General features: G+C 42.1%; 1 protein-coding gene across 2 annotated transcripts in view; it reads right to left on the reverse strand.

Annotated features, from left to right (window-relative positions):
* Positions 1-3,213: 3,213 nt before the first annotated feature.
* The window catches only part of LETM2 (leucine zipper and EF-hand containing transmembrane protein 2), a 164,473-nt gene continuing 153,003 nt past the window's right edge, over positions 3,214-14,683 (reverse strand). The window contains exon 12 of one of the 2 annotated variants that reach the window (XM_069214016.1): positions 3,214-4,938. In XM_069214016.1, the coding sequence (XP_069070117.1) occupies positions 4,888-4,938 (51 nt within the window). In that variant the 3' untranslated portion in view covers positions 3,214-4,887. The remainder of the gene's footprint in view (positions 4,939-14,683) is intronic. The other variant, XM_069214017.1, reaches the window with a different exon arrangement.

Below are 14,683 nucleotides of genomic sequence, written 5' to 3' on the forward strand. Positions count from 1 at the left end.
AAATCAGGTCCCATCAAGCTCTGTTGATTCAGAAGTCTGCCCTTTAGGGTGTAATCAAAGCATGGTATAGTGGGTCTTACAAACAGGATCCCTTTCTATAGCTTTGGTCAATCCTTTAGAAAGTGCCTCACACTTTGCTAACCAGTATATACTCCAACCAATAGAGTGCTGCTGATCTGGACACCAAAACAAGTGCCCCAATCTTGAATGTTTTAGAACGTTCACTTTACTTCCTCTTAGGAAGGAAGCTGCTTTCAAACCCCAACCTGATCTATGCAGGGTCAGTTGCTCTAGCCAAGTAAAGGTTTGGTGATAACATTCCCTGTTACACTGTTAGCCTCCATCTTTTTTAAGGCAGATAGAGTCAATAAACCAATAAAATGGTGATGACAATGTGATGGCAGACAGCTAATGGAACGCACCATCTACTCCTACCAAACAATGGGAAGTTTATTTGAGAAGCAACATAAAAAGAAGTATTAGGATCTAGTTTTGCTTTAGAAACACTATATGCTCAGGACACATCCTCTGTTGCAGGATCTTCCATTCGACGATAGAGTGACAATGAACTCAGGGTGTCTGAGCCTCCAGAAAGGGCTTGGCATGCTCGAGTTCTTAAGAGTTTTTTTTTTTAAAGCAGAGTAGCCACACTGGAGATCAAGATTAACAACCACAGAGAGGCATGGGAGGGACGCCTAAGAAAGCAGTGTTCCTCTACTCCAAAACACAGTGATGGTAGAGTGGGCACAGACCTACACTGCCATTCCTTTGCAAGAGACCCCAGTAGTAAACCAGGCCTTGAACCTGACAAAGCAGATCCGATGGCTGCTTGGAGATCCATCTGAGCCTGAAAACTAAAGGAACGCCCCTATTGAAATGAATATCACTGTCTCCTAAAACGTGTAAGCTTAAATACCAGTAAAATAGTTCAAAATTCATTAAATTAATAAAAGACAAAATATTTTGGCACATGTTCACCATATACTTTACCTTTAAAAAGTTGTTATTTATCCACACAGTGTGTACAATGTTAAACTTTACATGATTGTTATTAAAAAAAGGTTGTCAAAATTTTCCATTCCACAGTTGGAAATAGGTTTTCGTATTTATAGGCTAGGGTAGAGAATAGAGAAATCTACATGGATTAGTTACAGAGCACCAATGCAAATTTGCACATATGAAATAGGTGGAAATGGGTGAAATGTCCCAAGGCATTTTCATAAACTGAGATTAAAAGAAAGACCTTCTTTCTAGATCACTGAAAACATTGTGAAAGCTCAGAGGACAACAGCCCTAATCACAAAAGTGCAAACTGGAGGAGGTAAAAATAAAACAGTGTGGATAGAGTGTGGGAAGCATCCATACATTGCCTTTTCACATACTGGTGTGCTTGGTACGACTGGCCACATAGTAGACTTACAGGTGGCAGAATTGTAGACCTGACAACCACATACCTACTACTAACCACAGTTTTGTGTCTGCTGTAGTAGTGCCAGGTGTGTCTTAACTGTGTTGTGGAATACAATCTAGATCTCACTCCTTTGCAAGCTAGCCCTCACTCCCTCGATTCTGCCACCAGCATGCAACGCTTGGGAGAGGTCTTCTCCAAGTGTGACAAGACTGGTCCTGGGCATTAACCAGTAGTTGATTAATAAAGTTAAAGCAGGAGACCAGATAACCATTATAGCACAGGTGTAGGCAGGGGAAAGAGCCCACCAATCCTTATCTGCTTCAAATTGCTTTTATTCCTAGATGTTTTACTTAAGATTGTGCTTCTACTCATTATATCTGAGTAGCACACAAGGAGCGAATACTGCAATATCTACCCACACCCCGCTAACATTAATTTTATTACACAGGCTGCCTTGTAGCTTACACATCCTTTTGCAGGGGAGTGTAAAATGTTTCAAGACAAAAGATATATATATATATATATATATATATATATATATATATATATATATATATATATATATATATATATATAATCTTACCACCAAATGCTTTGCATAGTAAGTGGAGGACCCTAACTGATCCTAGAATGCACATTTGCTTCCTCGTTTTTCGTGCAACGAAATGCCTTCTGAAATGGTCAAAATCACACTAGAGGTGCGCTACAATGACAAGTAATAGCAGCAGTGCCCAGTATGAGGATTATATCTCACTTTTAAAATTAGCAGCATACTGTATGAATGCCCACTGACAACTGGACATCCTTTTAGCCACCTTCCGATTGATGGCCTCCGAGATAACGATTTCAAATAGGTGATGGATGGACTTCGATTCATCTTCCTGGGAAGTAGGAAATCCTCTCATCTGGTAATTATATCATCAGTGAACAAAAGGTGATAATCAGGGCCACCTTTTATCCAATCAAGGGGTACACATTTTATCTTTGTGTCACAAGTAAAAACTGACAACTGGTCCGTAAGTATAATAACGAAATGGCAATAACTAAGGGCCTGCTTTAGAGTTTGGTGGACAAGGTACTCTGTTGCAAATGTGAGGAAGTTCCCGGTCTCCCAAACGCTTGGTCCGCCAGCTCAAGCCTGAATTGGGTAGACTGTCAACTTCCTAATGTTAGTGCCCCTGCAGGTTCTGCCATTGAAAAACACACTCTACCGTCCCAGGAGTGTAGGCAACATTAGAGTAAGTGCATCTGACCACCTGCCCTCTTTAGAATGGACAGTCTGATGCCCCTTTTTTTCTGGCAATTACGCTCAGGAAAAAAAGACAACGGCCCCCTCCAAGTCTGGGAGAAAACTCCAAGTGTCTGCAGACCATTTGTTTTTTGTATTTCACAAACTAACTTCTACTTTGGAAGTTTGTTTCTGAAAAAAGGTTGCTGCACGGATACCTAAAAGAAGGCAGCTGCGCACCAAACTCAGTGCCTTCGCAGGAGCTGCCATTGTGGTCAAGTAGGTCAACTTCAAAGTGAAATTATTCTACTTTTATATAAAATTCCCCTTCTGCCAGCTATAAATATGGTTGCACTATTAAATCACAACCAAAAGGCTTTTGGGAGGGTTGAGTGCGTCTTCTTCGCGAGAAAACACTGTGATTTACAGCCCTCACTGTTCAATATTGAACAACCTACCAATACTTTTCTAAGTATCTTTCGATACAGTTATGTTTGTTTGCTCCCTACAGAGCACAATTCCCATACGCAGAACATTACAATGAATGTCAACAGAAAACAAAGCATTGTTTTTTCAAAAGAAATTCAGACTTTACCAAGCACTTAAAAAATGCCCATGATAACAAATGTCTTTCATGATCCACTTTTTTCACAAGCAACCCATACTGGTGTATAATTTAAAATAATTCACATTTGCACTCACTTAACACAGCACAGTACATATATTTTGTGCACTGTGGATGCAGCTGGTCATCATCACAAACAGTGAAAATATTATATCACACTTGCCACAGCAGGGGCACTAGGGCATATTCACAAGCAGACAAAGATTAATATACACTTGTGTACTGCCTTTGTGGGCAGTGCATATCCACTGACATGTGTGACAGGGCATTTGCACCAATACAGACACTTGCGTAACAAACCCTTGTGCCCTCGATGGTAGTGTGATGATGACTGTGTACAACAGTCTTATTTTGAAGATACAGCCCTAATGTTAAAGATGCAAATTACACCTTAGCCAGGAATGTGCTAAGTATGGTTTGTGCACCTTTGTGACACAGGGACTCTCCACACTTGTTAGCAAATGTATAAAGGGCTCTGGTTAGCATCTTCTGTGACAAGCTAGTTTCAATAACTGCCAGGGACTTAGCAAATTTGTGTATGACCCCAAAAAAGTGATATTTTCGCTTCTATGTTTAAGTGATTCAAAAATCTTTCCTTCTTGCTCGGGAGGGCGGTGCCAAGGGATCTTTCGCCAAGAACAAATCGAGGCATGGCGGCGTAAAATAGTGCCATGCAGAGATTCCCTTGTATTCACGGGTGTCTGTGAGGAATGGGCAGGTGTAACAACCTCTCCCTCTGACCTGCTCTTCGGTACACTTGGCAATGCCCCAGCTAACCTTGAGCTAAGCAACCATAAAAATAGCAGCACAATCAAAAAGCAAACCTGGCTGTAATATCTTGTTTACTTTCTGTAGTTTTCAAACCTCACCCTGCCCTTAGCCCCAGTGAAGAGGAGCCTGTTGAGAGGCGGAGGGTGAGAGAAGGGGTCACCAACCTCGGGGGCGTAATGAAGGCTCCTGCAGCCCCTGCGGTGGCCCTTCGGCTGCCTCCACTCAGCCTTAAAGCTATGAATATAGATAACATCCTGGAGTCTTCACAAACGTCTGGAAAGATGCCCCATCATTTGTGTTATGCCACTGAACTAGGTGATGACACTCAGGTCAAACGGTGAGTCATGTCACTTTTGTTACCCATGGCATTTTGTGAATTCAGTTGACCTCCCTGTCTGCATTTACAGTACACTCGGGCGTCTGCCATCCTCAGTCAAGTAGGAGAACCGGGTAGGTATCAATTTTAAATAACTGTGCAGTAAGAGGTTCTGACAAGGTATGTTAGCTATTTACATTTTTACAAGTTTACAAGAAATGTTACAAGAGCACCTCTGGCAGGAAAGGTACAGTTTCAGAGAGGCAGGGATGTTTACTATTTAATGTGTCAGTCAATGAGCACACAAGGTCACGTGATGGGTATGAGCATAACAGGGCGGAGTGTGGAGACGCACGAGAGAGATGGACAAGGGGTGCCGGACTCGTCATCGACCTGACTTCCTTCCAGTGCTTGCTCAACAGTCACAGGCCGCCCGTTCACGCTGCTAACACTGAGCCCGGGCTCCGGGCTCCGGGCTCCTCCGGTCTGCCGATGCCGCACGGAGTCCGCAATCCTCGCGCTTTCCGTAGCTCCTTTCAAAGTCCATTTGCGCTCGCCTTGCTGTCTTGAGAAGCTGTTGATTTGGCCTGTACAGAAATTAAATGAAATGTTTTTCATTTACCAAAACCAGAAATGTTATATTTAATACAGTTTTTTAAAAACACTCTTTTTAACGTAGGGCCCCTTTACAAAACCTTATGGCAAGATTTGGGGGAGCAGGGGTGGCAAGGCCGAACACGGAGGACTGGAAATATGCGATCATTTCAGTGGTACTTTTCTGTAGCTGCAGTTCTGCATTAAATGAGTGCATTATAAAAGAGCAAAATATGCCACACAAAAACAAAAATAGACCAAAACACTCTACCCCACATAATTAGGGTGTTGTAAACTCCTCACGTTTCTGGGCCCTAATGCAGCTGCACCGACTGCAGTAAGATAACTGCAGCCCTGAGTAGCAGGCTGCCTCCTGCCTCTGCCGTTCCCATCATGCTTCACCATCACTTCAGTCCTCAAACAGACTCTGCCCCTTTAAGAAAACAATGCACCCCCACGTCTTGCCTCCACTTTGCAGCAAAGGTTCCCACAGCTTTAATGCAAACAAGGCCCTATACCTGTTTTGAAAAAAATAACACTCGCGATTCTGATGCAGTGGGACCCTTATCTGCTGCACTAATAATAGCTAATGCTTCGTGACGCGGGCTGTCTCCTACTCTTGTTAAAAACATGGACCCCACTTTAGCGCCATACCCCTTCTGTCATCTCGCTGAGGCACAAGCTAATCTGTCTCGTTGGCGTCAATATTCACATCTCCTGAGCCACTGGTGCGAGGTCCAAGCACGACAAGGGTGCACTGGGTCCTAATGCAAACAAGGAGGGCTAGTAAAAAAGCCAGAATTGGAGTCTGGTTAGCCCCTCACACCCCTAAGCCTCAGTGCCACTGCACCTGCAACACCAATGATACCTACAGCCCTACGAAACAGGCTTTGTCCTATGCTCACGCCAAAGAGCTATAACTCCAGGCCTGAGGCTCAAACTAGATTGTCTGCCCCTACGTGTAATAAAAAAAAGGGAGACAAAGCCCCACATCTCACACTACATTCCCCCTGCTTAGGCCGTGTTATATTTGGAACAAGGGTGCCGTAGCCCCTAATACTAGCAATTAAAATGGGTTTCCACTCGGCTTTTTGCTAGTAAAACTGCCATAATTGGGATGTAGTAGCCCCCACACACCCTTCGTCTCAGTGCCACTGCACCTACTACACAAACTGTAGTGTTGGCCCTTTTCTTAAAAAACAAAAAAACAGCCCCTATATTTGCCACCTCCTCATGTCAGCTCTCTGAGAAAAGATGCCTCTGTCCTGTTGTAGACAGAATAATTACCCCCCAGACAGCACTCCACCTATGGGCCAGGTGATTGACGATATACGTGGATCTTGTTCCTTTTTTGTAAACCTTTTTTTTTTAGTTTGTCGACTATGTCTTACAGCATTTTTAATGACTATTGTGGCCGGTAACTATGAACAGTGCCAGCGCCTCTAAATAATCAGGCACACGGAGGCGTCTTTGCCTGTATGTTTTATTACAATACACCCTTACCTACTGAGTCACAGAATGCCTAACAGAGCAACAGGGGAGGAAAGGACTGCGGTCTTGTCCATGATTACGGAGAGTGTGCTTAACATTTTGAGCAGTACTGTGCTATGGCAGGGCATTTCGAAATCACATATAAAACACTTCTAGTGGCATTATTGCGAAAGTGCAAAGGTGGGGGAAATCTTGTCAGCCCACCACTGCTTCTTGGGGGTGAAATAGGCAGCATGCAAGGAATTAAGTTGCATGAGGAGCAACGGCCAGGGAAGCTCATGTGGGGCTATTTTGGCATCTCTGTAGGGACTTTCTTTCAAGGGGCTCACCCAGGCTTTCCAGCCTTCTTGAAGTGCCTTAAACAAGTTGGGGAGTTTATAATTAGAAGTTTGTCGATGTGTGAAACCCATGCTTTCCCCAGTGGGCCTGGGCTGATCTTGGATTCTAGGAAGCTTTAGATAGAGGGATCAATCGAGGAGCTCTGGTGGTAAACCTGTTCATAGAGGAGCTGGTAACTATTTGTAAAATTGAGTTTTGTCGTGGTCAAATTCTTCTTAAATGGTCTGTAACAATATCATGTGTACCCTGTCAAATGCCCCTTAGACTAGATATCCCAATGAGGTCCCACCATACAAATCCCTCCAGCCAGGCGCTGTGAAGAAGCTAGAGAGCTGTGTCAAGCATGGTCTTTTTTTATCCCATCCTATCTAGTGGAAGGCAGATTGTCAGCATAAAATAATTACCTTAGTTGCCTCTGAGAGTGAGTTCGAAAGAGGATTCCCGTACCTTAAACCCAGTATGTTCTCACTCCTGATTAGGGACATTTCAGTGTGAAATGCTAGCTTTATGTATTCCCTATGCAGCCTTTGTTTAGTACCAGGGTTTGTGTGGCCCATTAATAGAGTTGCAGTTCCACAATTTCCATACCCCTTTTATAAGTGGTTTGAGTGCATTTAACAAATGAAATATGTGGAGTCCAGTTTGGCCAGAGCAAGAAAAAAAGCACTAGCTCTCAGGTCTGCGAACCAGCTCTGGGAGATTACCATGGAGAAGTTTTGTAATATGTATAGAAACCTTAGCTGAAACAGCATTTTAGAAAAGGCCCTCTCCCTTTTATAGTGTGCAGGAGAATGGACCATTCGCTTAAGTCTTTACACGTCTAGGTGAACAATGGGGCCAGATTTAAGCTTCAGGTGAGCCAAGGGTTCTAGCACCTTGCGTATGCCAAGGTATTTGAAACTGAATCGTCTAATACAAAGGTGGGATTGCTCTGACGAGCATGAAGGCGCCATTGTCCCAGAGAGTATGATCTTGTGCAAAGGTAGCATGCACTCTGAATACAATGTTGGGTACTCTAATGCGGGATGAAGGCACACTGGCCTGGATGAACCAGAAAGGGTGATTATGCGCTGTAGCCTTTTGGTCAAGACTCTAGCAAATATCTTGATCCCCTCATTGATGAGGAAGACTGAGCCACAGGAGAAGTGTTCTGGTGGGTGTCCCATGCTATTAAAGACTAATTGTTGCCAGGTCGAGCCCAAGTGGAAACGGGCATGTTTCTGTGGCCTCCTAATACAGGTGCAATAGGTGGGGAGAGAAGAGTGACTTACATTTACTATAATATTCGAGTTGTGACCTGTCAGGACCAGAGTTTTGCCTGGGTGCATATATCTCTTTCACCGTGACAGGTTGCTTAAGCTCATCTCTGTACGGTGTGGCCAAAGTCAATCAGAGGAATTCATTCACGAGAGGAGTGGAGAGCTTGCATTCATGGCGCTCCTGTTTTGTGTACAGGTCTTGGTAGTAAAAGGCAATGGCGGAGGCAATCTCCACCAGCTTATCAACCACTCTCTCATTTGAATCTATCATATTGGAGATCATCCTGGAGGCAAAAACTCTGGTTTCCAGCCAATAGAATGGTCAGGATTTTGGGAAATGTTAGATGTCCTTGAATCAAGAGTAATGTTTCCAAACACACTGAAGAAGCTGCTTGGCCCACTAGAAGAATTCTAAAAAAAATGAACTGGTTTAGGTAGAAGCTGCATTCATTTATTTTGCCTAAAATTAATTTGTAAGTCCATTTGTAATTTTTACTTGTTTTTTTAGATACATCTATTTAGGCTACATTTACATTATGCAATTTTTATATATTTCTCGCTTTTTTTTTTTTTTGAACAACGTTTTCCTGATTTTAGTATTAGAAAAGGTATCCTATTACATTTCAATTTTAAAGACATGGTACAATTGCTTTATTAATAATTTTTTCCTTGTCAGACTTCATGACTAAGACATCTACTAGCAGTTTTGAAGGTGTTTGAAGACTGCTGCCCTTTGTACTTTCATCCCTTCAACTTATTACCACCCATCCCCTCCAACCATTCCAAAGTACACCCTCCACGGGTCCCATATTTTATGAAATTTTCTTGGGCATCCAATTTTTATATACTTCTTTATACGGAAATTTCTTTTCTAGTGAAAGTCCTACTTGGATGTGTGAGTTATTTGTAAGATTACCCAATTGTATGGATGTCAGATGGCTCATCATATTTAGTGAGAATGGCAAAAAAATACAAGAGAAATAAGTGGTAATACGAGATACCAGCTGCAGAATTTTGAATCTGCAGGATACTATCTGCAGAACCAATTCTACGTTCTTGATGATAACAGTGAAAAGACTATGTTGAAAAGTGCTCTGTCAATGCTAAACTGGATTACTGGCTCTTATAACAGATATATATTTGTGCATGACTCACAGCTCCTCATTTTTTTCAACCATGCAGTGAAAAGAAGGATGCGTGGACACAAAAAAAAGGGAATTTGCTTTAGAAAAATAAAAAAAAACAATCTCCCTGATGCACAGGGTGGTTTCTCCCTGAATATCAGTTCCATTGATGGATTTTCCCATCTCAAACCGACATGCCTCGAGTGGCAGTCTTTAACAAGGAGATCCAAAGAACATAGCTCTGCCGAAACACTCACTGTGATCTGGTTAGCCTTGTAGCAGAAAGGACACTAGCTCAAGACTTTTCACTGATGGAGGAAGCTGAGGCTTCATAGGTAGAATTCTCCGGCACCCCCACCTCTAAATTGGCAGGGGGAGCATAAGGTTCCTGGACAATGCATTCCCCATTATTTGGTGGATGCTCTGCTTTGTCAAAGTCAAAATGACCAAAAAATCTTTCTACTTTTTGATGTCAAAATACAGTTTTCTAAAACGCTCTTGGAATTTTAGAACTACATAATTTAGAAAAGAGTCAGATGTGGAATGATTAACAACTGTCCGGAAAGAACAAGCTATTTAGGTTTCTCCTGAGACAGCGCTGTTGATTATGAGTCTCTTGTAAACACAAAAAACCTTTAAAGGCACTTAGAGCCTGTGGATTACTTACCACTGGTTGGCTTCCACATCACTCATTTCCTCACTTCCTTTCTTCTCATTGGCCAGAACCTCTCAGTTTCACTTTCTCTTCCTGTTTTCCTCTGTTATGTTGAGCATGGACCATATACAGCTTCCTGTCTCCAGCCACTGTCCTTCCGCTGGCTGCAAGCTCACAGAGGTACATTTTTTTTCTTTCTTTCTAGTGTAGCACTGCATAAGAGTGCATCGTATTGCAGGCCGTCTCCTCCTATCCTGCTCCACCCCTGGTCACTACTTGTTTACCGCTCACAATTGGCCCTACGGCACTGAAGCACTGAGTACCGGATTGTGTTATACACGGTCAATTTCTTTTATTTCTAAATTAAAAAATAAAGTCCGTCCGTCTCTATGTTTTCTTATAGTGCTCATAATTGGCCATAGGCCACTGTAGCTCTAAACATGAGCACAGGATTACATTTCATAAGGTCAGTTGCGTTTATTTCTAAATAAAAAAAATACAGCTTTGTTTTTAAATCATCCTAAATGTGACAGCCATTACTAATTTCTGGTCAGTCTTCCCTAATGTTTTTCCAATTTAATTTGCAAACCCAGCTTTTGTGAAAGCTGTGTCCTCCTGTCCCCACCCACTCCCTCTCACAATTTTTTTTATATAGTACAGAATTGGCCGAGGGTATTGGAGAGCTTTACATCAGTTCCAGATTATGTTACACAAGGTCACTTTCATTTATCTGTTATGTGGTAGCACTGCTGACAGCCATCCTGGTAAGAAACCTAAAGGCTGTCTCCTATATGTATGTAAATTGGATTTCAATGCCCTCAGTCAATAAACCCATGCAGAATCCAGTAGGAGGGGAGCAGAAAAATAAAAAATTAAGCTTTGTTATAACTCAGCTGAACTGTGACAGTCACAACTAATTATTGAAATAACCCTTTCGTAATGTTTTCCCAATTTCATTTAGGGAGCCCTCCTTTCTTGAACGTGCCATCTCCTTCCATCCCACTCCATAAAACCCACACACTGTCCCCACCACTTGCAATTCATTTTTAATATAGCGCAAAATCAGCCTGACGGTATTGAAGCATTTTACATGAGTACTGAGTTAAGTTATACAAGATCATCACAATATATCGAGATTCCTATACCTCCTGTTGTACACCAGCGCCACCTTATGGCCTTTGATAAACACTCCTTGGAGTTTGCCTAGTAAAATGAGATACAGGAGCAAGAATGTTTTACAGCACGTCGGGACTTGTGTGACAACCTCAGGCATTGGCGGTAATGCAGGAAAATGACTGGAAATGTGTTATTCTAACGCGAGATGCGTGACACTTGGCAGGGTTGGCTGTAATTAGAAGATTCCACGTCCGAACCACAAACCTAATGTTATGTTTTACAGCCTCCTAGAAAGCAGATTGACAATACGAGGCAGCTCGGCAATTGTACATCATTTTTAACCATAAAAACATAGTGGAAAATATAAGAAAAACATTTGCAGCACAAGTAACAGTGTTAACGTAATGTTGGATTTGGACGATGTTTGTGCTGGATTTCATAATACAAGTTCCCTGGGTCTTGGGCATGCGTGTTCCTTCGGGTATTATCTCCTGACGTTTGCGTTGCCACGACAGTGCGCAAAACGGAATACCATACAGCTCTGTATGGTTCTCTCTCATCTGTGAGCGCGCCATGCTCAGTGAAGCGCACGCATATGTATGCGTATACAAAATAACACAGCCACTTTATAGCATCTTTCTTCATGCAGTAGGGCATGAACAGAAACCGTTGACAGTGCCAATTCGTCTTAAAGGCAGGACCTATTAGCTTTGCCAGCGCTTCTTTCAGGGCTGCATACGCAGCAAAAGAGTTCGAGTGCCCAGCGAATTCCACAACGCTGCAACAATCAACTGGCCGGGAAACCTACATATCAAGCTCGGAAACGAGATCGAGTCTGTCAGCCTTCTCGGAGATGCGTATTTGTCAGCCTGGCGGCAGCAACCTCCCTTCCAGCATGTCAATGGGGCGTTACAAACCCCACCAACCTCAAACGTTAAAGTCCGAGTTCTGCAAATGTAACCTTCTGATGACGTGGCATGGAAAGAAGGGGAGTCACCATCATCAGAATGAAGGAAGTAAATGCGCATTCGTCCAAGACGTGTGAGTATACACAAACACGTGTGTGTGAACAGTGTTAAGAAAGAAACCGCCACTTCACAGAGACAGTACTTGAGGCTGCGTTCCAACTTCCCTCATTGTTTCTGGGAAAGAATGGAGGCTGTCTAGTATGAGCTGAGATAGCCGACCTAACACACAAAAATCATTTCTTTCGCGGGTGAAGGCTGAAATAATATTTTTTTTTAGTTCCTCTAACTAACTTTTATACACAAGTACTGGGTTTTGTTTTTAAGATAGGCCAGCTCTAACTTCTGGATGCTGTCTAAACAAAGCTGCAAAGAGGCCCCACATCACGTGTCACACCATCAGCAATGTCTGCCCCTGCAGCATACTGCATTCAGGACATGCAATTTTGTTTCAAAGTTAGGAAGGAAATTCTGTCTCGTAAATACATAAACATTTAAACTTTGATTTGAATAAAGGTGATACTTGTCTTTTACAAAAGACACTTATTGATGGGTTACAATTGTAATGTTTTTATTGTCATTGTTTTTTTGAAAGAATATTTGTGTTGTTTGTTGTGTTTTATGGATATTTTTATCTGAAATAAACGTTATTGACTGGAAAATCGCAACATGAAAAGTGCAGCGGACTAAATAGGCAAGAGAGAAGAAGGTGTCACACATAGCACATGGCCACTTGTTGGTCATTTAATGTGTTTTTAGAAGGAGGGGCAAAGCCCACATATTATATGAAATAAAATACCTCCTTACTGCACATTACATTGAGCCTCTGTAGGGAACACTGCGGTGACTTGAAATATCCTCATAATGAACAGAAGGGGGTATTTTATCCCATATATATTGATGGCAAGATTACACTTACAAACAGCAGCTGCAGATGCTGAAAATGTTGGCTAGCACCCAAAGAAGCACAAATATATGTACAGAAATTATTAATCTAAAACACGTAGATGCAAAGCAAAGTTAAAACAGAGATGATGTATTAATTTTGTTTTGTCTAGATCTGGGAGGTCATTCCTTGGTCGCATACGATGCCTGGCAAACGCCAAACAGCACCAGAAGAAAGATAACTTACTGGTTGTGAATGCAATTTCACAAGTGTCGATTCAGCCATTGTCAAAGACAAAAACATTCAAAAACAGATGGGAAATGTAGATTGTGACTAGGATTCAATTTATACTTCTTTTCACACTTTAAACAAAATTTCTGCCTTGTTCTCTCAAAATCGATGTGCCAAAGATCAGCCTATTATATTTACAGAAGGATAACTAAATAACTTTTTAACTAATAAACTGAAGCATAGGCTCTGAAGAAGAAAATAGAGCCTTTGGGCCAAACTTGATAGATATGAAGGCATTCTATCACCAGGCACTTAAAACACCCTGATTTCCTCTGCTGTACACCACATTACAGCCAGCATGTATCAAAACTTTAGTGGATGTAGGAGTCTGTGAAATTCCCATGCAAACGTTTATCAATTACGCAAAATACATATCCATCACTTTGTGCTATATTACAATACAAAATGCGTCCACATGTCAATTTTTGGCACGGGGACGCAATTAACAAAAGTACCGCAAACAAATAGTTCTCACATGCTGTTGTTCACTTGCATTCGTGGTAGATTTTTAATACAAAGTTGCTTTCGCTGTCAATTTTTACTGCAAATGGTGCAAAAGTCCATGAAGTGAGGTAATGGCGTGATTTTGGAAAGTTCACATGTCAAGCTTACTGCCAAACTCCCAAAATTATGCTGGCGTGATTTAAATTTCACCCAGGTTTAAGGGAAAGCCACTAGAAAAAGCTGGAGACTATGCGTACTCATTTGTAGCCAGAACTCTAAGGACACCTGCCTCAAGGCACCATACCACTTCACAGAAATCTCAGCCCTTCTTCACTCAGGACTCTTCTACCAAATACTAACCAGCAAACATTACAAGTCTCTACGGAATAAGACGGGTGTATGTCTCCTTAATACATACTTCAACACGGTGTTGAAACCCTTGTTGATTGCAAGTGAGCCATATCTTTATCAGGACCCCTACAGTTTTCATTCTTGCCATCTCACCATCAGCATGGCTACCAAATAGAGTGGAGCCTGAAAATGGCAAATTCTTAATGCAGTGTTGTGCTTCTGGTTTTAAAGATATTGGTCAGAGCCAATAGCGTCTTTGTAAGGTAACTCTCTGACAATAGATATGTGCTGCAAGGATGGAGGAATCTGCAGCTGCGCTTATAATCTCGTTCGAAACCTTTGCCCCCTCATTTATTACTTCCAAGAAGTCTTCCCTTTTATCCTTTGGCAGGTGTTCAGCAAATTGGTGGATTGAATCCCAAAGTGCTCGGTCATATTTGCCCAAGAGGGCTGTAGCACTAAATTGCCGTTGTACTGCAGACCTTGCAGTTGGCAGAATCCAATTTTTAACTATCCTTATCTGGAAGAGAAGATGATGATGGAGAGGTGGAGTGAACTTTTTTTAGCAGTCAAAATAACAACAGAATCTGGTGGTGGATCTGCACAAAGGAATACTTCCTCAGAGACCGATACTGCTTTTGAAGCATGGATTGAGCAGGCTTGACCATGGCTGGAGAGAGAAACAAATCCACAGCCAGTTCAAGGAGACCAGGGACTAATGGAAGTAGTGGTCTAGTAGCAGTATGCTGATGTAGCATCTCAAATATCACTGATGCGAACTGTGTGGGTACTGACATCAGTATATTGAGTTTTGCAG

This window comes from Pleurodeles waltl, chromosome 11 (genome assembly GCF_031143425.1).
Source record: "Pleurodeles waltl isolate 20211129_DDA chromosome 11, aPleWal1.hap1.20221129, whole genome shotgun sequence".
NCBI classification, from domain to species: domain Eukaryota; kingdom Metazoa; phylum Chordata; class Amphibia; order Caudata; family Salamandridae; genus Pleurodeles; species Pleurodeles waltl.